This window comes from Corvus kubaryi, unplaced genomic scaffold (genome assembly GCF_017639235.1).
Source record: "Corvus kubaryi isolate FWS band 111438036 unplaced genomic scaffold, C.kubaryi_AGA036_p1.0 37300, whole genome shotgun sequence".
Taxonomy (NCBI): Eukaryota; Metazoa; Chordata; class Aves; order Passeriformes; family Corvidae; genus Corvus; species Corvus kubaryi.
The window spans coordinates 11,516,878-11,539,685 of record NW_024581093.1 but is presented as its reverse complement, the minus strand read 5'-3'; the positions used below and the strand labels follow the sequence as shown (position 1 = coordinate 11,539,685).

The window sequence follows — 22,808 nt, the reverse complement described above, 5'->3', positions numbered from 1 at the left end:
AACGGCGGGGGCTGCGGGTCCGGACGGGGGGGCGGGGGCGAGGCCTCGGCTTCCCCCGCGGCGGTGCCGGCGAGGGCCCGGGCGCGGTCCCGCCCCCGGCGGGAAGGAGCCGAGCGGCCGCGCAGGACCGCCCCACCCTCCCCTCCCTCCCCTCCCGCCGAGTCGCTCCCCCGGCGTCACGGCCGCGCGGCCCGGCGGGGCGGGGCGGCACCGGCACCGCCCGCGCTCCGTGCAGGGCGGCGGAGCTCCGTGTCCCTCGTCCCTGCGGGGGCTGCCAAGGAGTTCTTGCAGGGCTTGGGCTCGGTCTCCCCGGCCGGAGACTTCTACAGGTGGCCAGAGCCATGAGTCCAAGAGCCACACGTAAGGACTAACGAGTAGAAAATGCTGAAGAAGACGGCTTGGCCACTTGTAGGCCATAGTCCTGGTTTAAATACTGCAGATGGAAGCTGGTGTAAACCTCCTTCTACAGGTGTGACTTAAGAATCAGAAGCAAAAATCCGTTTTCCTTTAAGTAATTAAATCCCCTTTGTTCACTTTGCCCAACCGAATTCATTGAACACATTACAGCTTGGTTATTCTTCTGGACTAACCTGTTTAGGAGAGAGAGGGGAAGAGAGGGTAAATAAAGGTACAGGTGAGGGTGAGCTGAGACACCTTTTTCAATGGAGGCAGGATCTGATGTTACCACTCTTCTGTTCTGCTGTTCAGCAGATGTTTATCTCTTCTGTTAGGTTTTCAACAAACTCTGTGACCTTCTACGATATGTGCTTCTGCTCTGTTATTATTTTTACAATTTGTAATTCTTGTATCTCACCTAAAACTCTGTTACAGCACAAGTCAACATTGTCTTGGGGACATAGAAAACACCTTGCTGTTAAGCAGGTGCTTTTAATCTAAAGGCTATAATTTTTTTTCTTATCTTTTGATTCTTCAACTTTTCTTTATGGTGGTATGTGTTGTGTCTGTGATACTTGGATAATATTTCCTCCCCACCACTTTTTTCCTTTTTTTAATACATGGTAATTGAGGTCTCACCATTGCCAGCTAGCGTCAAATCTGTGTCTGGACTATGGCTGTCTTGTTAAAAATATCCAGAATAGTATTTATCTAGTCATACAGTTAAGACACATAACCCAGGCAAGGATTTATAAACTTTCATGGAAATTAAAAGCTCTTGCTTCCATTCAGGAGCAGTAAAATAGGAGCGACAGTGCTGGCCCTGATCAATCTTTTCACTCAGTATAACCTTCCAGCTCCCTTTACCCTCGCTGTGGTGTGCCCTGTGTCTCTGCAGCTGCAGCATCCGAGTGCTGAAGTGAGAGAGTATGCCTGTGCCAGTATTTCCAAGCTGTTGCAGCAGAAGCACGTCATCCCAGCCTTTGTGCAGAGGGACGTGGTGCGCTGTTTGGGGCCGTTGCTGATGGATCACAGTTTAGCTGTTCGGGAGACAGCTGCAGGAGCTCTCCGGTAAGCCCTTGTTACTGCACAGGTAGAATGAGGGGATCCTGGCACCGGGGAGAAACAGTGGGGTTCTGCTGGTGACAGCTGTGAACTTGAGTGCCAGCCTCTCTTGCTTTAATTCTGGTCTGGGTAGCTATGCCCATGTCAGCTGAAGTGTGTGGGAGAGGGGCTCTTCTTGCTCTGTGAGCCTTTAATGTCAGGAGCAGGCTTTACACTAGAAACGTATGGCTTTATGAGGAAATATAGAGAACTCGAGTGCAGTTTGTATGACATTTTGTATCATGATGTTTTAGTACAGATAAGCTTTCTAGTTATGCTTGATGAGTAAATGAAAATAATTTTTTTTTTCTAACACCGAAGTTAGTGTTAGGGAGGTAGAAGACTAAAGCTACTAATTAAACAAATTGATTTTAAAACAAAAAGTACCATAACCTTTAGAGAAGAATATCAAATGCATGGGGTTTTTGAAACATTCTTGGAAAGTATTGTATCTCATCCAAAGCATTAATTTTTTTGCTTTCCCCAGAAATCTAAGCGCTTGTGGAGGATTTGATGTCTGTGATGATATGGTGACAAACGACATTATGACACCCCTGGTTGCACTTTTGAAAGAGGTGTGTATATTTTTATTTTGATTTTAAGCCTGACCTAGGCATTGAATTATCCCATATACAAAACCAGTTCTATTTTTGTAGCTATTATTAAAATAAGATACTTGAAAGAATGTTTCAATAGGTTTAATGGTACAAAAGTTATTCCAGAGATTTCTAACCACTACCTTCTGCCTCTTGGCCAGCTAACTTGTGTCCATGGTGAGGTTTGCTGCCTAGGATGATTTTTGAGTGGAAGTTCTGGAGATTTTGTGTTTGTAATGTCAGTCAAGACAAGTTTATTCTGTCAGTGAGAATCCAGGTCCTTCGTGTATGTTGCAACATTATTCTAGTAACGTTTTTTTCTGGTAAGCAGTTTTGTCTAAACGGATGTTTGGGTTTACAGTTGGGTAATTATTGTAGAATAACCTGTACTGAATTGGTATTCTTTGTTTGGTCCAGGTGTTGCACTGCAGTTTGGAAATTTCATTGAGTTCTCTTACCTGCTGTCTTTGTATGAGCAACCTTGTCCAATACCATCATTTTCTGTATGTTTCTTCTCCATTTTAAAATATGAGTAATGGCATTACTATAAAGCACAGTAAGGTATTAGCTGAATTAATCTTTGTGGTTAGAAAGAACTGTTGACAACTGCAGACAGCCTATTAGCTAGAAATAGAACTTCCAAGTTCTAAAATTCCCAGGTATTTTTTTTTTAGTTAGAAAGTTTTCATAGAGAAAGGAAACTAGTCAGGTTTTTTGGTAATAAACTCATGATGAGAGGATCTCTTCACTCACTGCTGCTAATGTTTTAAAGTTTTGCTTTTCTTCATGGCTTGTTTTCCAATCCTGGTTCTTTTGTTTGGTTGTAGTGCAGCACTGGACTAGATGCTAACCAGCTCTCTCCAAAGAAATGCAGAGGAATAAACAAAAATTATATTGAAGACATAGCCAATGAGGCTATTAATTTGCTGTGGAATATATGGTAAGTGCTGTGTAAACACTGGCATTTTAGCTAAATTAAATTGTTCCTGAAAAGGAGTGTGCTAATTGAGGCAGAAAAGAAGTTACTGTCCTGGCATGGGAAGATGCATTCATTTGCTGATTCTGATTGTGTTGCTCCTACGTGTACCTTGCTCTAATAATAGTGAGCCCTCATTTCATCTGAAATAAAAGTTTATCTTCTAGTGTAGATTTTTTTTTTTTAAGTGAAGGATTCTAAAAGAGCACAGGGTTGGTCATTAGTTTTAGAAGAGTAACAAATTTTTTTTCTACTGGTTCTTCATCCTGGGTTCTGATCCTGTTTTCTGAACATGTTCTGTCATAGTCTGTTGTACAGTTTGGGTTGTGGCGTCTTGAATTTATTTCCTGCAGATCCATATCATGGTACAAGAAATGGAGAAAATGAAATTCTGATCAGTGGACTCCAGTGCTCTAGGAATATGAGGAGTTTTTATACTACTTCCTCTGTCTGCAGGTCATCCCAAAAATTAACTGTTTGGGGCAACTGTCCCTTAGTTACTGAGGCACTGATAAAAATCTACTTATTATGTGAGAAAACAATGTAAATTGTTCTATTAGTAATTTACATTGGAAGCATCAGGTGAAGGAAGAGAAATGGCAATACTATGTATACAGAAATGACTATAAACATTGAAGTGATGCAAATCTGTTCCAAAAGTTCTGCTTGAGCTTTGTGTTGTTTATCTTCATTTTTTCCCACTATACACTTTGCGTACAGGATTTTGTTCAGTGCTGTACAGTGCCTCAGTGGGAACTACCTCTGTGCCTGTGTGATATGGCTGCTGGCTTGAGGCCTTATTTCTAAACTGGGATATTTATTTTTTAGGGATTAGAATCTAGAACAGCAGATAAACTGCTTGTTCAGCATCTTGCACAGAATGCATGACCCTTTGTAACTCTGACTCAACAATGTCATGTGTTCATTTTTTTTTGGCTTTTGTAGTCAGTGCTTGAGAGCAGGAAGTATGATCATTTAGTGTGAATGTAAATCACTTCGGGATTTTGAACTTTGTGGCAATGAATGTGAACTGCTTATTTTGTTGCTAAGTTTAGTACTGATAAAATTAGGGCTGGCATTGATGCTGAGACATAATATTTTCAAAAGTAAATTTTTGAAGACCCTTATAGCTAGTTAGCTCCTGTGCTTTTTTAGTTTGAATTAGGCTTATATCAATGTATCAGTTTAAAAGAGAGAGTAGCTGTGAGAACTTGAAGAAACACAAATCCCACTGTTAGATAGTGAAAGTAAATGCGTTTCTGAATGGTAGGAGCAGTCATTTTGTGGAGTGAGTGAATACTGATGTGAGAGGCAGTGGGTTTGTGGGTGAAGTCTCCTGTGGCTGCAGGAAGCCCTGGGCTGGCTTGCAGCCCACAGCTCTGAGCTGCCATTCACCCTCCAGCGGGAGACTGTAGTTAGGCTCCCAAATAACTTTGAACGCTCTGTGTGAGGAAGCAGCTGGCACAAGATAACTTTCCTCAAAAGTGTCCAGGGTTTTGCAGCTTCTCTTTCAGCATCTTGTATAGAGTTGATCATAACCTCAGTAATGAAGGATAGCTCTTTGACTAATGCATAATTCTTAGGGTTTTTTTTTTTAATGTGAGTAATAACAAGTATGGGGTGCTTAAAACGTTGCTGTAGTATTCTTTATTTTTCCTGGAAAAGGGTTTGACTGATCTTTTTCATACATTAGTGAATGCAACAATACTGCCCTATACATATTCAATAAAGAAGGATGTCTGGAGGCTGTGTTACATTACATGAAGAAATTTGCCACAAATGTGGATCTGGCTATTTCAGTAGGTAAGTGGTGAAAAAGAAAAGAGAAGGGTTTAAAGATACCCTTTTTTTTTTTTTTTTTTTTTTTTTTTTTTTTTTACTATATGAATGTAACACTGATATTACATTCATTGCATAATGGACCTGCTTTAGCATTGCTTAACTTTGCACTGAGTATAAGACTTTAAATCCATTTTTGAACAGCATGTAATGAAGAAGTTGACGTCTGTTGTGCTTGTTTTCAGTCCAAAGGAGAATGGCTTATTGGTGGTTACATGGGAAGAAAAATTTTGTGGGAAGAGGGCTTTAGAGGGAGGCTATGTTTTTCATTTTGTTTTCATGTTTTGGTAATGGAGGGTTTAATTTGTTGAGCAGAGGAGATAGTCCTTCTAAAAGAACCCCAAACAATTCCAATCACTTTCAATGTGGTTTTATCAGTATTATTGTTATTACGGGTTTATAATGGTGATACAGGTGTGTGTGCTTCCAACATTTTTTTATGTTATCCATTGTCAGTATACAATGGAGAAATTTAATTATGAGTAGCTGAAATTAATACAACCAATTCCATGGCTGATGTGGTATTGTCCTCACCTGTTTTATGTACAGGTTTGCCACAGAATGTCTTCTAATCCGAAACACAGCTTGTGAAGGACAGTGTCAGACCATTACAACATAATGCTGCATGACTTTTTTTTCCTGTGTTAGCATTTCATGACTCCAGCTTTCAGGAAGATAATGTTTTCTCATTAGCAGAGCAAAAGCTGCTACTGGGTTTGTTAATTATGTTTGCTCTTGTTGTTTGCTGCAGCAAACTGCTTGCAGGCAGTGACGGAAGATAATCCAGATCTTCTTTCTTCATTTAACGCTTCTGCACAACAAGTACTGGAAACAGTGATGTTGTGTCCAGAGAGCACCATGAAGCACATCCTTCTGAGAACACTGATAGCAGGTACAGTGCTCAAGGGGGTTCACTGCCTTGGGATGGGTAGCATGGCAGGTAAAGGAGGCTGGGAAGGACAGAAGGCTTAGTCTTCTCTGCTATGATCTGGACTTCTGATTGTCAAGGCCTGTACATATGGTTTGTGAGGTTATATCTGCCTTTTGGAACTGCAAATAGGTATTTGCAACTAGTTTTAAAACTGTCTTAAATGCTTGATTCTGATTTCAGCCCATGCTCAGTGTGATAGCCCACTTTAACTGCTCATTTGGTTTTCAACAATGAAATGAATCAGTAAGTGGTACAGGAGTTGTTTTGATCTTAATAGGTGTAGATTTTTTTACCTCAGATTCTCCACCTTGAATTTTTGTTACCTCAGATGCTTAGCTATGATGATTTTTGATGCTGGAGTGTAATAAATTAATTTTGAGAATCCTTAGAAAATGATTCTTGCAAGTGGATTTGTTATCTCAGGTACAGAGTGACACCAAGGTCACTCCACATAAATATTCTGTAAATACTGACATGTTGAAATTTACTCGAGCTTAAGATGTGGGCATAACAATTCTTACAGATGAATATATGAAATGTTATAAAAAAATACAAATCTGTAGAGAAAAGACTTGAACATTTGTAGTGAATGTAAGCACTGAGTATTTTAAGTAGTGGAGGCTGTGTCCTTACAAAATGGCTATTACAGAGCTGGGAATTGAGCACTTTAATAATTTATATAATTTGGTTATGTCATATTTAGGCACTATCTGGAATATAAAGGATACCATTCCACCAGGCAGCCTGGGAAGCACGGTTAATGCAATCCTGAAGATATTTTCAGAATCATTGGCAATAGACGCTGGTGAAACAATTATTCATATGAATGAAGCTGAAAAAGACAGGTTAAAATTTGCTGTGGAAGCAGAAGCTGAGGAAAACATGAATGATATTACAGAAAACTGTGTTTTGAGTGAAGATGATAACATGGAAGAAATACCAAAAGGAAAACTCAGAAGAGAAAATGACGTTTCGGATTTACTTCCGGTAAGTGTGGCTGCCGGCTTTTGGACAACTTTAGTGCAAGTGGCATTCCTCGAGAATAAAATTTCCTCTGGAACATTCAACAAAAAGATGGTAGATAACACCACTTGGATTTGTGTTTTGGTTTTTTTTTTCAAGTTTGGGTGTAGACTGAGAAGAGGAAATGACTGGACTGTATTTTTAACTGACAGCTTGGATACTTTAAATGGCTCTTAAATGTTGTTTTCCAAAATCAAATTTGGTTCATGTTTTTAATTTTTTAGTCTGATAAGTGGGAACTGAAAGAAGTGACAGCTTTACTGACGGCTCAGCAGACTGCTCTGGAAATCATTGTTAATATGTGCTGCAGTGAAGGTTTGTAGGAGTCTTGTTCATTGCAAGTGTTGTGGTGTGTTTTGTTTCTGAGTAGGTCACATTTAGTTTGTTGTTTGGTCATCTGGGTTTTTGAGGGTGAATGCCCGTGGGCATGTTGTCCCTGATATCCTCATCTGGGGACAGAGTAGGTCGTCATTTCTATATCTAATTTAAGTGGTTTTTTCTTCATTTAAGTGACTTATGTTGCTTAATTTATTTATTTTTTTTTATGATACTGCATGTGCCAACATTTAAGAACAAACAAAAAAGCACTCACACCAAGAGATATTTCCTAAACTGTTATGGCAAAATCTTTGTTCAGTTAGAGTGTGGTCTGACTGGTCTTCTGATGCAAGACGTGTGCCAATCTCATTGCAGGATGGGGGCATCAATTTTTTTAAACCAGATAAATCTTGTTGCTTTGATTTAGTTTTGGTACTACAAGTGTTGCAAAATTAGGAGTAGGGACAGCTTTTGCATGCAATTCTGGCAACAATGTAGATCTAGGCTTCCAGAGTTCTGCCTTTATGAGCTTTTTAGGAGGAGGAGGGAAAGAGAGGCTGTTACTTGGAGGGGAGTAGGATATAGATATTCTGTATCTTTTATGAACTCTGAAACTCAGTTGTGATCGCTTTTCTTCTAATCTTCGGGAAAACAAATGAGAGATTATCAAATTCTATTTTAAAAAGCCAACAAACAAACTAGACTAATCCCCTAAACCTTCCAAAACCTTAAAATTTTGATTGCTATTATAGTTTTAGCCTTATGCAGGAGTAATTGTGTAGAAAGTAACTGAGTAAGACTTTCAGGTTCTAATAAAATCCACAGTAATACCCAGTTATTCCCAATGGTGACTTTTTTTCTCTTACAGCACAAGGAAATTCTGCACCTAGTGTATGAAGCTCCTTTCATAACTGCATTTCTCATCTAATGAGCTGTAATTCATAAGCTTTCCCCTTTAATTGGAAAATCTCTTGTGGATAAGCTGCATATTCTGCCATTCACTCAGTGTAATGTAAGATTGATTGTGTTGTATTTCACTACAGTATTTTACCCGTTCATGGGCAGACAGAAACAGTCTCTAGAAATTAGGAGATTCCATAGGCAGCTGTTCATTTAATTTTCAAATTATTTGAGGACTGAAATAGCTTTAGCCATTATGCTGAGTTCATAAAAACACTCAGCTTGCAGCAGAACTGAGAGAAATAACCAGGCTGGCAAGAGATGTGTTTTACTGAACACTGGCCAGTGTTTGGGAAGAAGCAGAGTGCTCCCCTTTGATGGGCACCTGGGCAAGAAGCCAAGAGACTCCACCACTTCTGTCCAGTCTGTAGTTCTTGGGTTACCAGTGCTAGGTGAGATGGGACTGCTGCTGGAAGTGCCTCTCTGTTTCCCAGAACATTACAAGGAACCTGATCATAGTTATGGGCCAGTGTTCTAGATCCCAGTTCCTGCTCTGCCCTGTTCACTCTCTGTCAACATATGACAACTGCTGTCTTTGTTGCTGAATTGCAATGTCAGCTCTTATTGTTATCAGTTAGGTTTCAAGGGATATTTTTTGCTTTCTTTGTTTTCTAAAGATGCAAAAGGAATTTTTTTAGAAGAGGCAAGAGACTGAAAGGGGGATGACTGCTTTGTTTTCATGTTTCTTGCTGCAATGATTTGGTAAAGCATGAAAGACAACCATTTTCTCATGGAAAGGCTATTAACACCAGCATTATGGCTGTAGAATTAATTGGCTATTACCATAAGATAACAGAAGATGCCTGTGTGGTCAAGTTGCCACACTTTGATGAGTTACTTTGCATCAGACAAACCACAGCCATCACCTTCAAATAAATTCTTAAACTTGCACAGTACAAGTGAAATGCGTTCATTTGGATCTTTCTTGCTGTATTTTTAGTGAATTTACCTTTTGCCACATAAGTGTGTGGCTGTTCCTGTAGTTACTACAGGACCTACATCTCCTGAGAACCTGTGTTGTCAGACAAAATTACTTGGGGGTGAATATGATATTTTTTTGTCACAATAGTTAAATATCCTGACCTATGTACACAGAGCTTTCGTCTGTTAGATAGGAGGATCAGTCCAACTTGTAGACTTAGGACTTGGGTAAACACTAGTTAAAATGTAACCAGATTTAAAGAAACTTCAGATAAATGAGTGTGAACTCTGTGGATGTAGATATATGGGTTTAAATATAAATTACGATGATTGTAGTTTGTGCTTGTCAGCCCAAGTCTCCCTTTAGCTGTGGACAGATGATTCACTTTACAGTGATCTCCTCTCACCGTATCTGCCCGTACAGATCTGCTAGTAGAATAAGTCATGCAAGTATAGCCTAGTTCAGGTTTAAGATTATAAACCTAGTTTAATTTGTGTGAAATATGTTGCCTGAAATGACTATCAGAGTTTGTTTGGCTTTCTTTGCTGTCATCATTTCTTTTCAACTGGCCTTGCTGTGGAGATAGTAACATCTTCATCCAGCCCAGTTACTGCCCAGGCAGAGGACATCTGTCTGTGGCCTCAGTATTACCAGAGGAAACAATTGCCTTAAACTGACTGCAGTTAGTAAATAAGTGAAGTTAAACTGGTGTATTTGCATGCTTGAATCAACTTCAGAAAGTGAAATGGTACAATGCAACTTAATATCTTAGTAAATCTTTATGAAATGTTTATTCTATACCTTTTTTTGATATTTTCAAACAATGCATTGTTAATATCAGAGATTAACATGCCCACGTATGAAGAATATTTGTGCCTCAGTGAATATAAAATATTTTTTAATAAAATATTTAGAACTGTGGCTTAATGGCACTTGGTTTGTGAGGAGCTTGTTAGAGCCCAAGAGCTTCAAGATGGCTAATCCCAGAAGTGGAGGAGCCATGTTCATTTGGGAAGTAGGATACCTGTTGCATGAGGGCTGTTATGTTACATTTACAAGTCTTGTCATGTGTTCTCAGATCCTTCCGATGACGAGTGGGAGGAACTCTCCAGCAGTGATGAGAGTGACTTGTTCATGGAAAACTCATACAACGAGGGGAGTGGGCTGTTGCTGTCACCCCTGTGCCTCTCTGATGAGGTTAACTCAGCATTTCTGAACAACCTCATTCCAAAGAAGGTATTGTCTTCTATTTTATTTCCAGCACATGGTACAGTCCTTGCCCTTGTTCCTGCTTTCTATCCCAGGTTAGGCAAACAAATTATCCCAATTGACCTTGAGGAAAGGAGTATTTTTTAAAATGAGTTTGGCCTCACTTTTTTGGCCTAGAGGTGGTGCATCTTTGCATGATCTAAATAATTTCCTCATGTAAGTGGGAATAGAGGGGTCATGTGTGTCAGAAATCTGGTAGGGGGTTTTTTCATTATTTTTTTTTCCCCAAATACAAAGGTTGTTATTCCTTGATTTGGACATGAAAAAGATTACCCATAGAAAGAAAGGAAACTTGGCTGAAGCGTGACAGCCAGATTTCCATATTAGCTAAATGAGGTGGAAGTAACATTTATGAATGGCAGCAGTCAGCACTGAAAAAGTGAAAGTTCCTCTCCCCCTGTTTTATAAAAAGTGTCTGAAATACAGTATTTGGCAGTGACAGGAAATTAGATGTTTTTGTTTCAGAGTTGTTTTGCTCATTTTTATTTGGGGCTGTAAAAGTGAAGTTTGAATTATTTGAATCAGTTACTGTGCTAGTTCAGCAGCATTGTAGAATTCTCACCTAAGACATCAAGGTGCAAGGTGAAAACTTTGAAGGCTTTTTGTACTTAATAGCCAGAGTTTTATGGCACGGCCTTCCAGACTTGCAGCTATCTGCAAATCCTGTAGCAGAATCTAGAAGAAGAAAGAGCTAAATAAGAAAGAATAGCAGAGACCTAGAAAATGACCTGTTGTTAGTGCAGTTGAACACTTAAAATATGCTATGCTGAATCCAGTGTATAATTACACCATTTAAGTAATTGAGGAAAATTCTGGCATTTTTAGCAGGCAAGATATTTGCTATCTGGAAAGCTTTGAAATACGTAGTTTGAAGTATCTGTTTGACATTAAGCTAAAATTTCAGTCTTCCCTCTGAACACGTTATTAAAACAAAAGGAAAAAAAAGGCTTTATTGCTAAACCTTTCTTTTTCCCCTCCTCAGATTCTTGAAAAAACTGCTTTTCCGAACAGTGTTGCTCTAGACATCTGTATGCACAATCCGTCTTGGAAACCATTAATTAAAAAGTAGGCATTTCATTGTCTCTCTTACTATTTTTCATGTATATTCAGTTGTTTTCAAACTCTTAGAAGGATTGTCCATCCTTGGACTACTCTTAAGATCTGGAAACTGGCAGATCTGATACATGATTTTGAATAAAGAGATACAAATGTTTTTGTGAACTGCACACCAGATCACAGCCTTATTAAATTCAAGATTCTTCTTTATATTGCAGCATGTATTTTCAAGAATACCTGCTCAGTGTGCTTTTTGTTTGTTTCAGACTGAATACAGTGCAGTGTAGAGCTTTAACGTGTCTTCAGAGCATTTTGTTGGTGTCAGATTTGGATTGTCTTGGGGGAGCTTCAGCACTTCAGTCCCTTGCACAGCATCTCTCACAGCTGATCTTTTCTAAAACAGGTGAGATGTTTAGTGGAGGGGACTTGCTTGATGCCTTTTGCTGATCAGCTAGATATAAGGTAGCCATGTATGTTATTATGTTCTAATGCTGTTTATTACTAATTTTATCCCTCTGGTCCTTCAAAATAAGGATAGTGGATGTTGGCAATGTACTGACATCACACTGTATCCCATTAAGATGTGTTTATCCACACATGCACATGTTTATGCACCTTGAGCAAGTCTGCCTGTAATGCAAGAATCTGCTTCACATTTGGGTCTATGCAGGAAGTCACTTAGAGGATAAACACTGCTTTGTTGGGAGACCAGAACTGTTTGCTTGATCATATTTGTGATAATAGCAGTTTTTCATCAATCAGACTAGCCATGAAGAAGATGGGAGATTTTCTTTTTAAATCTCCTAACTAGCCTAAGGAGATGTGAAAACAAAAGTTGTCTAGCACAGTCTTTCACATCATTTTTTTTCTAGTAATCTTACCAAATTATGGCAAAGGCGGTTGTTGCAAAAATCTCAAGAATGTCCATGCTTGGTACAGTAGGAAAGAGAGCAGCCACCTTGTCCCCAGGACATACTTTATGCTTATGATGGCTTAGCTTTATTGGAAATATATTTGTAGTAAGAAAGTGTGCAAAGTTTTTGTGACTAAATATTAAAGCTGCTCAGCTTCCTGTTCTGGCTGTGGTTCAATTTCAACAGAAGGTAATAAATTTAATTTTTCTAAAAATACTATTTTAGAAGATATTTTTTATATATATATATATATATATATATATATATATGAGATATCTATTAGATCTGTATTTAGGCTCTGGAATGGGCTGCCCAGGGAGACTGTGCAACCACCGTCCCTGGGGGTGTTTAAGGAAAGACTGGATGTGGCACTCAGTGCCAGGGTCTGGTCAACACAGCAGTGATCGGTCACAGGCTGGACTCGATCTGAGAGGTCTTTTCCAACCTCATAGACTCTGTGATACATCCTGGTAAACACTAGAATGTATCCACTGTAGCTCATCCAAGGTGCATTATTTCATAGAGATAATACTGTGAAGGTTTCCCCATACATCTGCTAGCACAGTGTTATTGGATCATCTATACAGCAGTTAGCATTTCCAGCTACTTTCTGTGATCCTATACATGAGAGCAGCATCAATGTCCATAACCCTGTTGGATCATGTATGCTATGATCTCTCTGTTACTGACATGAGAGATGCTGAACCGAAATTAAAAAAAAAAAAAAAAAAAAAAGGCGAGAAAACCCTGCCTGGTTCCAAACTGAGGATGTGGGTCCCTGACAGGCTGTTTCATTCAGACTATTCTGATAATCTTTGTTTTAAGGTCAGTCGTGATGGGTTTACAAAAAATAAGAGAGATTCTTAGAGCCTGTAAGAGCTGCCAACTCTCAAAACTGTCAGAAAACATTTTCCCTAAGACAGTTCTGTTGAAGTCTGGCATATGTGTGGCTTTGTCATTTCTTGTCTCTTAGAAGCTCAAGAAGTTCAGTTTCCTTCCCTTCCTTCAAGTGTCTTCATTTGTAGCCACAGATGCAGCTTATGTAGTTCTCTGCTGTGGTGTATAAAATGACACTGCATTAGTGCTTGAAAATGCATTTGCCTGCAAAACACACTTTTTTCTCACTTGTCCTTAAAGACGTGTGATCAGTCTATGGCAATATTATTACTGAGAGTGCAGTGTGTGGAAAACTAAAATGCTGAAATGAAAATACCTATGAAAACATATGCAAGGAAGTTCACATAAAACATGTCTCATGCTTGAAGAGAGGAATTCCAAGATTTTGAGTCTACATGTTATGCTTTGTAATAGTCAGAAAGATCTCCGATGAAGCTGGAGAAGTTGCTATCTGGAGACAGCTAAGGCTGCTAAAATTAATTTAATGGCACAGGCCCATTTTTCGATGTTTAAATGCTATGTAATGAAAACTGCCAGATAGAGTTGATAACATATCAACGTGGTTAGAAGGAATTCTGTGGTTTACAGGGTAAAAAAGAGGCATAAAGATCAGATTGTTTACATGAGAAAGGAGGAAATGCGCATAAATGAAGAAGTTTTGCATCTGGAGTGGTCCAGAAAGTAAACGTATTAGAGGAAAATAAAACGCCTCAAGAAATGCAGAACACAGATGGAAGGTGATGGCTGCTACCGATGAGTTTGTAGTTAAACAGAATAATGCAGTGTTTGAGTCATACATTCCTGAAATGTTATTAAACCACCGGAAAACATGCTCTTTATATGAATTGGAAAGAGTCCAGTGTTTCGGGTGTCTGAAAAGCTTGGTTAAGAAGGCAGAAGAAAGGAGGTAAAGTATGCAGTCAGCTTCTGTATTTTTCTCAGTTCCTGTATTATGGCCTCCATGTCATACCAGTGTTCAGCTGCTGTTCTGGTGACAGTGGCTGGTACTGTCCATTAGGTCACACAAGTGTCTCAACCAGGGATGTGCCTGAAAATGAGGCCCAGCTGTGTTCTAACCTCCAGATGCAGTTAATGCTGAATTCAAACAAATCACTATGGTTACAACCTACATAGACCAGTCTCTGAAAATCTAGCTTTTCCTGTTGTGGTCGTACCTGGAGGAACAATTAAGGGATTAAGGAATTTATTTCTTTGCTTCCTGTGTCCCTCATCTTACTGTTTAACTTCTGGCTCTGGGTTCTATTCTTTGACAGAACTCCCTACAGACACAGAATTCCTGGAAGCTGTAACCAGTGCTTTGAGGGCTCTCCTACAAACAATGGCATCAAAGAACATCTCCCAGGTAAAAGCTTTCAAACTCAAATGCTCTGGTAGGTTCAAATTCCTGTGAGATTGGGCTGGAAAGTTTTTGAAACGAAACAATATAAATTTAATTCAAAATTTCAGCAGTTGTGAACACTGGAAGAACAGATTTAATAGCATTACCTGTGGTTTTTCATGGACCTTACAGGAATATTTTTTTATATATCTCCTCCTCAAGAGGTAAACAGATTAAAGGTATTTCAAACCAGAATAGCGATAGGCCACGGGTATCTTTAGGAGATAGTTATAATGACAAATATTTAGAAAATTAGCACCTAGAAATGTGTATTCTTTATTTCCTGATGTCACCTAGTTGAAGCTGGTGGTCCTTCTTGAATCTTGGTTGGACATGAATTAGTGAGCTGAATACAGGAATGAAGCATAATAGTTTGTTATTCAAGACACAAAACTAGTTAGTCTGCTAGTCCTTTCTGGTCTTAAACTGAAAACTGAGCTTCTATGCTGTAAGTTGTGAAGAGTTGGAAGCAACTATTGAGCTAGGTAAATTTGTGAAAATCTCAGAACTTTTCCTTCAACTTCCTGTCAGCTTTGGTTATGTTTTGGAAGAAACACCTTAAATTGAACAGGAGAGTTTACTTGCCTTCTTGGTAATTGCATTTTCAGAATTCATATAGTTTTCATAATCTAGGACTCTGTTTCTCTGTTAAGAATTTGCCTGTGTTCTGTAAAAGCACAGTGTCTAAATGTCATATTTCAAAACTTTCATGAAAATGTAATGGTGTCTCTTTCTTTCCTTCCCTCCTTTCCCCTTGCTGACCAGTGTATGACTCCTGAGCAGCTATTGGCTTTGTGTGAGGCTGGTATTCAAAGCAGCAATGCCAGTGTTAGAGTGAACGTGGTGAGCATCCTTGGAATTTTTGGCAGTGTCCTGGCAAAAGGACAAGATACAGCTGAAACACTGAAGGTGAAAAAGCAAACTTTGCATTGCAAGCTTAAAAGAATTGTGATATTTCTTTCAATTTTCTTTAGAATTGCTGGAAAAATCAATTCTTCTTTCTTATTTCAGATGATTGGAAAATTTCTTCTTGAGGTTGCTATGAAGGAATCTTCTCTTGTGGTAGCAGGGGAAGCCTTGGATGCACTTTTTGATGTATTTGCAGATGGTAAAGAAGCAGAAAAGGCGGCGTTACAGATAAAGTTGCTTCCAACTCTGAAGGAATTTCAGCCAGTGTTCAGAATGAGGGTAGGCATCAAGGGCAGCCAGCTCAGGGTCTCAGCACACGATGTGGGTTAAAGCTTTGAGTGTAGGGGTCCTAGAAGAGATAATTAATTTATAATGTGACAGAAAAAATGGTGTTTGATTTTCTGATATTCCACTTTAGAGGAAAGCAAACACAATTACCTTGAAGTTCATGGAAGTGTCAAGGTAACAGTGCAGCACCTACATTGCAACATCTGCATTACACCATCAGTATTACTAATGTCCAAATCACTTTATGGTTCTGAAACAGTTGTAAAAAATATCCTGCAGATGTCTCTGGAGGTGGGAGAGAAGTCCTTTCTGAAGTTACATTGACATCTTTGGTTTTTAACTTGTAGTTGCGGTTGGATGTTTTTGTTCTGTTCTTGGTTAATTAAAACAGTTCATGTATCCTGTATTTTCAAGAATAACAAGGCTGGTATTCTAAACTGTAATTTTAGGTATATCCTTGTCTTAAATAGAGAATGACCTTCCACACGTCGTTTATTTGGTCAGATGCAGCCTGAGGAGTGACTTTCATAGTCTAAAAGCTAAGCACTGTACACACAAAGTACTTACCTGATGGTGCTTCAGTTGTTTGGTTAAATGTGCAAGGTTTTCCATATGAGAAGCCACAGAAAAGAAGTGTATGTCACAGATTTTTGAATGAAATAACATGCCATTAGTCTGGTTTTAGGCAGCAGTGTATTACAGCAAATTGACTTGCAGAAATAATTGCTAAGCTCCACATGTGTACATGGGAACGAACACCTTGGAGCTCTCACAAGCCATGGGTAGCGTATCTTTATAGAAGACCTATATACAGAGTTTCAATAAACTTGAGGTCTCTAATAGCAGAAACATCTCCATTAATAACCCATGTATTCTTTTGGTTTCACAGATGCGAAAAGAAGGCAAAGGACAATATAGTACAGATCAACTGTGTGTTCTTGACAATGTGAAGATGAATTTGAGAAGATTCATTGCATATCAGGAGACATTAGGGAAAACCCCAACTTGAAGCATCGAGGAACTTTTAAGGTTTTCCTTATTGAGTAATGTTTTCAAAAAATACAACTGTTTTGAACTTCCAAACTTTACTGAGCAGAGCAGTTTCACTTTGATATTAATGCTACATTTTATAACATTCAGTATTTTTATACTTTCGGGTTGATGCAATATGAAAGACATATCAGCATAAAAAACCCCGTAGTGTACCCTGATATTGTTGGGAGTGGTAAGAAGGTGCTCTTTAGGTCCTGAGGTCTGTACGTAGCACCACTGTCATTGTCTAGATATCTTCATGTACCCTGGCAGAAAACTACACTTGTGTGAAAAAGTAATTTAGAAAATATTCTTGGTCATGTGACAGATTAAAAAAAAAGTAAAAGCTCAAGATATATTTCAGGGAATTGAGCAGTGGGAAAATGTTAATATTTGCTATTTGCTCTTACCTGTTCCTAGAATTGCACAGGCACTTGTGGCAGACTTCCCAACAGAAGTGTGTGACAAATGTGTAGATTGCTGTCAGCACTTGGATCTGTTATTTCATGAGGCTCATGAGGAGAAAATTTTCAGATTCATTTATGATAAATTCAGTATGATAGCTTTTTTGCTGTGAAAGTCAGTGTAAGCAGATAGTACACCTAGACACAGCTCCCTGTCTTTATTTTGATTGGTATTTCTGAAAATTAAGTCTCCTATTTTAGTCTTCCTTGTAATTCTACATCAGGACGAGTTTGAATTCAGTGGTAAGCCTAACAGAAAGTATTTTTTATACTGAGGTATTACCTGAAGTAAATTTGTATTTGCTTACAATACCTTTTGCAAAAATATGTGATGGAGATTTTTAAGCTGTAAAATACAGAAACTATTTTTTAAAAATATCATTGATTCATGGAAATTTCATGTGAACTTCCATATATCAAAAGCTTTGGTCTTGTTTCTGTGACTGAGATCCTCTCATAAACATTTTTCAAGAAAAAACCACACAACCAAACACAAAAGCATTTTGTTTTTCTGGTTTTTGAAGTGGGAGGTTTTTTCTCCTCTCTCTCAATGTGCTGCCTTAGCTCAGGCATCCAGTTTTTAGCAAAATTTTTCCCATGATAAAAGCATGGAACTTAAAAAGACCAAATTTGCTTGGTTTGTTAGATTTCGGTCTCTAAGATTGGAAAGTAGACTTGAGAACTGACTGGTAACTTGCAAATGACTGACTTTCTGAAATCCTGACGTGGTATCTTGTCAAATGCAAGAGAAAGTGAAAGATGAGTTTAAGCAGCTGTACTGCCTGGAAGTGCTGTTATTGCTGTTACTTTACAGGAGTCAGATGAAATATGTGATGTGATGCCTGCCAGTGAAATGAGCGAGAGGGTGGGGTTGGGAGGGCTCAAGGGCCATTGAGGCTGGCCTGGAGAAATCCAGGAGAAGTCGTGAGCATGGAGCGGTTGCAGGGTTATCCAGGGATTTGGCAGGGCAGGCAGTGAAGAAGTCTGGAGCGTAACAGCTGAAGAAAGGTGGATTATGGCATAATACCCTACAGTGTGTGGATTTTAGTCCTAGTGTTAGCTATACTTGCTGTACACTGCTGTACACTATTCGCCTGATGAAAGGTACTAGTATTTGTTTGGAGCACTTAAAGGACTTCAATGTGGGAAGTTCTGCTCTCATTTTCTGGGTGTTACATTGAATTGCAGGATGTTCTGGATTGGAAAGGATCTCTGGAGGTCTTAGTCTAGTCCCCTGATCAAAGCAGGGCTAACTTGGGAGGCAGGTTGGGCTAGGCCTTGAACATCTCCCAGAATGGAAATTCTATAACTCTGGACAGCCTTTTCCAGGGCTTGACTGCCCTCGCTGGAAACACATTTTTTTCCCTTTTCCCCTTGTGCCTTGTAGGACTTCTCTGCTGCAAAATGTGCCCCTTGTCCTCTTTGACTGCACACCACCAAGAAGAGTCTGGCTCCGTCTCATAACCCCCACTTGGTAGCTGAAAACAGCAATTGTATTTTCTTCTTCTCCAGGCCAAATAAACCCTGCTTCCTCAGCTGTTCCTTGTACGTCTTCTCACCCTCCAACTATCTTAGTGGCCTTCTGCTTGACCTGCTCTACTGTGTCTTGTACAGAGGGCCCAAAACCGGACACACTACTCCAGATGTGATCTCCTAGGTGCTGAATAGAGGGAAGTAATTGATTTTCTTGTCCTGCTGGCCATGCTCCTGCCAATGCAGCCTGTTGTTTTAGCTGTTGTTACTGCAAGGGTGCAGTTGGTGATTCCAACTTACTGTCCACCAGAACCCTTTGGTCCTTCTCTCCAAAGCTGTTCTTTGGTCATTCAGTCAAGAGCACTGTTCCAAGTGTAGAACTTTACATTTTACAAGTGTTAACACCCAGAATCTGTTTCCTGGGGACTGCCAGAAAACCAAAGTATTTTTTTCATGTTTTTCTTTTAGGTTGATAATGAAAGAAACATTTCGTCTACAAATATAAATCTGAAAGTTGCAGATAAATATACAGAAGATAGGGCACCCACTAGAAAACATGGTTTTCTTAATATAATCAATTAGACTCTTTTTTTTTTTTCTTCAAGTTAAAAAACAGACTGACATTTAGATCTCAAACTATTCTGGCAATTGGAATGCACAGATTATTTTTTTGCTATGCACTGATGAGCTAAATGTCTTGAAAAATATTTTCATAATGAGATTGGTGCATAGTACAAACCATATCATTTAAAGAAGAATATGAATGCATCTATAGAAGACAAGGCAAGTTGTGAGTGATTTAAAGAAGTGTCAGATCAGGGACTAAAACCAGATGAGATACACAGGTACAAAAGAACTAAGCTATAACATTGGGGCTACAGAAGTTGTTCTGACACAACTAAGGACAATTAAGGCAGCAGCAGAAGTGATGATAATGTTCAAATTAAATGTTTTGGGGCTCTTTGAACACTGGTTTATTTAATAGGTCTAGGGCATGCTTCAGACAAAGACAAGATCCTTTACAGCCTACAAAGGGGAAGACGGATCTTGGTACTTTGAGGGTGGCAGAAATTGGACTGATGTAGACTGTGTAGCATAAGTAAATAGATACTAAATAGATGTAAGTGATCTTCATCACTTAATCTAATCACACAGATAAGACTGGTATCAAAACAGGTATCTGAATTTGGTTGCTTATTCTGGTCACTGAGGCATCATCTGTCTGCTTCAGTCAAAAACCACAATCCTTGGAAAGTATGGATTGCTGCTTTACTTGTGTCCCTGTCTGATGCTGAGCACAACAGACTGGCTCTGAGTTGAGCTGTAATACCAAAATAGGTGCTGAATTTACCTTGGTCTGTGGTGTCAAGGAAAGATTGCAAAGGGAGCTGTCGGTCCCCTGCCCTGTTCAGAACCACTGGCATTTTCTGCTGCCTTGGTCTCTGCAGCTTGCAAAATGTTGAATTCCCAGCTGTGGAAATAAGGAATTTGTGTGTCTTTTTTCTTGCTCTCTATGAAAAGAAAGAAGTGGCAAGATTTAAATGTGCATTTGTTGTGAGGTGTTTTTTATACATTGTGCCTTGACATTCAGAAGCAGAAGATGGCTGTATACCACGGTCAAGTCAATAGTTTAACTCTTTGGGGTTTATGGGCTTTTTTTTTTTTTTTTTTTTTTAAAGACTGTCTTCTTAGAGGATCAAGAATGACTTCAACCAGTACTACTTGGCTTGGTTTGATATTTGTATTTTGAGAGACAAATACAAAAAAAAATGAGAGCACAGTAAAATTATAAAATGAGAACTGCACTGGAGAACAAATGAATTTTAAACTAGTTTGTAGTTTAAGTATTATAAATGAAATTCATATCTTGTAGAATGTTAACATAAAACAACCAACAAAAAATGCCCATAAACTCAAATCCTGTTTCCTTAGTAAGGGAATTTCAATAAAAACATTCCCGAGGATTGGATAGAAACATCTAGCCTTACATTTACTGTTGCAAATTCCAATTCAGGCAATGGTAGTGGTAATTGAAAATAATGTAATTGTTCCTTTCTGGCACAGGTGACTTAAGCAAACAATCTATATATAGTTTGTGCTGGACAAGCTGTTAAGATATATAACTTTAAGATAATTGGCAAAATCTGAGGTCTCTGACAGATACAGCAGATAAAGGAACTTGAAGTTTTTCCACCAGGGCTGACACACGGTGAGCCATTCTGTTTGATGAAGCTTTTTGTAAGTTTCTTGCCTCTGTGAGAGGCATTTTGTCAAACATAGACATAATTCAGTGACCACATAGAGCATAGTTTGAGGCTTGCACACCTGAGGATATAGGAAGATGCTTTTTTCTTTTGAATCTGGGTGTCAGGAACTCCTTGCACCACTGTTACATTATGGGTTTAAGTCCAACTGCTTGGGAACTGAACTAAGATCCCTGTAATAATCTGTGTGCTGTTGAAATGATTGTGGCTGCTGCGTGTTCTCAGCACAATGAGGGTCCTGATGCAGCCCTGGCGTTGCGAGGTGCTCGCATAAATCCCTGCACCACGCTGAAAGCTGTGTTGGGCTTTCAGTCAACCTTCTCCCGGTTTTGTGTTCCTGCTGTGATAAAAATCCCATTGAGAATTGTCTTCTTTCTCCTCTGACATGTGAATTCTTTTTTTAATTTTTAAGGACTATTGCACTGGCCTCTTTGCTCCTCTCCGCCCCTTCAAATGGAGAGTGAAAAGCACTTCCAGAACTTAATGGATGAATGGCTGATTCAGCTAGTAAAGCATGATGTTTCCAAATAACCTTTTCTGGGAAGTTCTCTTTTTAGTAAATAATAGAGTTAAAATTCAAAGCAGTGATTAAAAAAACCAATTTGACCATAATAAAGTGTGGGTTTTGTTTGTTTTTTATGCCACCCAGGCATACTTGCTAATCTAAAGCATTGTGTTACTACACCACCTCTGTTGTGTCCTGGCTGTATTTGCTTGGGACCAGGGTTGTTACTGAGGAATCCTGTAAATCAATAAACCTCAGTCCTATAGAAAACTTGTTTGTGTTTATGTGCTATGAGTATACACTAAATCATGGATTTTTTCAGAATTAGCTTTATTAAAAAAGAAAAGGAAACAAATCAGTTGTTCTCATGTTACTTTTACCTCCTTAAGGGTAATGCGAAATCTTTTATTTGACTTGCAGTTTTCTTTGTTGCTTTTTAAAAAGCAGTTCATTAATTGAAACATTTCTATTTGCATTTGTGATGTGCAGGGAACATCATTTAAACCCATCTTGTTACCTTTTCCTGCTATGCTTATAATTCTCAGAATAACTGAAGAATGTGGGGTTTGGAAAACAGGGTTATTCATAGTGGTTATTCCCCAATTCCAAGACATGTTCAAGTCCCACTGGTTTCTACTTGGCTTTCGGTAGTAGCTTTTGGTCCTAATTTTCGAAGCAATTAAGTTTGTCAAGCCCCAGATTTCACCTTCTTGCTGTGGTTCATTTTCTCTTGGTCAGTGCAGATCAGACACGCTGTGACACAGCACAGAGGAGTGTTGAGGACACTATGTTCTGCTCTGGGCTGGTGGGGAGAAGCCAGAACTTCAGTCTTCAGTTGTCATCAGGAAATGGTGCTAAGTCTTCTTCTTCGCAAACTGTTCACAGAATGCTTGAAGTTGGAATGAGACTTTTTAATTCTAAACCCTCCACCTCCAGCTTCCTGAAGAGAAATCATCTCCCCTGCAATTCTGAAAGTGGGGGAAGCAGTAGGCCCTTCATGCAGAGTGCTGGAAACTTTGTAGCTGATATTAAAGATGTTTTAAGGCTGTAGTATGAAAATACTAAAAATAAAACCGAGTCTAACAAGAACTGGTACTACTTCGTGTTGCTGTTTGGGGTATTGTGTATGTGATGTATTTTTCCATCTGCAGAAAAGGCTGCACCTAGGCTGCCTTTGCCTCTCCTTTGGTGCGGAATAAAAGACAGGAAGACCCTGAACTTCCCAGACGCCTCCCCACAAGAGTTTTAGGGGGGTGCAGCGGCGGCTGGCGGT

The 22,808-nt window shown here is 39.1% G+C and overlaps 1 protein-coding gene across 3 annotated transcripts in view; it reads left to right on the top strand.

Moving 5' to 3' along the window:
* Nucleotides 1-22,624, top strand: part of HEATR3 (HEAT repeat containing 3) — a 23,522-nt gene extending 898 nt beyond the window's left edge. The window contains exons 1-15 of one of the 3 annotated variants that reach the window (XM_042027534.1): nucleotides 298-469; nucleotides 1,295-1,467; nucleotides 1,988-2,075; nucleotides 2,924-3,036; nucleotides 4,766-4,875; nucleotides 5,663-5,803; nucleotides 6,546-6,829; nucleotides 7,090-7,180; nucleotides 10,144-10,301; nucleotides 11,317-11,399; nucleotides 11,657-11,793; nucleotides 14,476-14,564; nucleotides 15,366-15,509; nucleotides 15,612-15,788; nucleotides 16,687-22,624. In XM_042027534.1, the coding sequence (XP_041883468.1) occupies nucleotides 440-469; nucleotides 1,295-1,467; nucleotides 1,988-2,075; nucleotides 2,924-3,036; nucleotides 4,766-4,875; nucleotides 5,663-5,803; nucleotides 6,546-6,829; nucleotides 7,090-7,180; nucleotides 10,144-10,301; nucleotides 11,317-11,399; nucleotides 11,657-11,793; nucleotides 14,476-14,564; nucleotides 15,366-15,509; nucleotides 15,612-15,788; nucleotides 16,687-16,806 (1,938 nt within the window). In that variant the 5' untranslated portion in view covers nucleotides 298-439 and the 3' untranslated portion in view covers nucleotides 16,807-22,624. Of the gene's footprint in view, nucleotides 1-287; nucleotides 470-1,294; nucleotides 1,468-1,987; nucleotides 2,076-2,923; nucleotides 3,037-4,765; nucleotides 4,876-5,662; nucleotides 5,804-6,545; nucleotides 6,830-7,089; nucleotides 7,181-10,143; nucleotides 10,302-11,316; nucleotides 11,400-11,656; nucleotides 11,794-14,475; nucleotides 14,565-15,365; nucleotides 15,510-15,611; nucleotides 15,789-16,686 lie in introns of those variants that run through there. The other 2 variants (XM_042027535.1, XM_042027536.1) reach the window with 2 other exon arrangements.
* The last annotated feature ends 184 nt before the right edge of the window (nucleotides 22,625-22,808 follow it).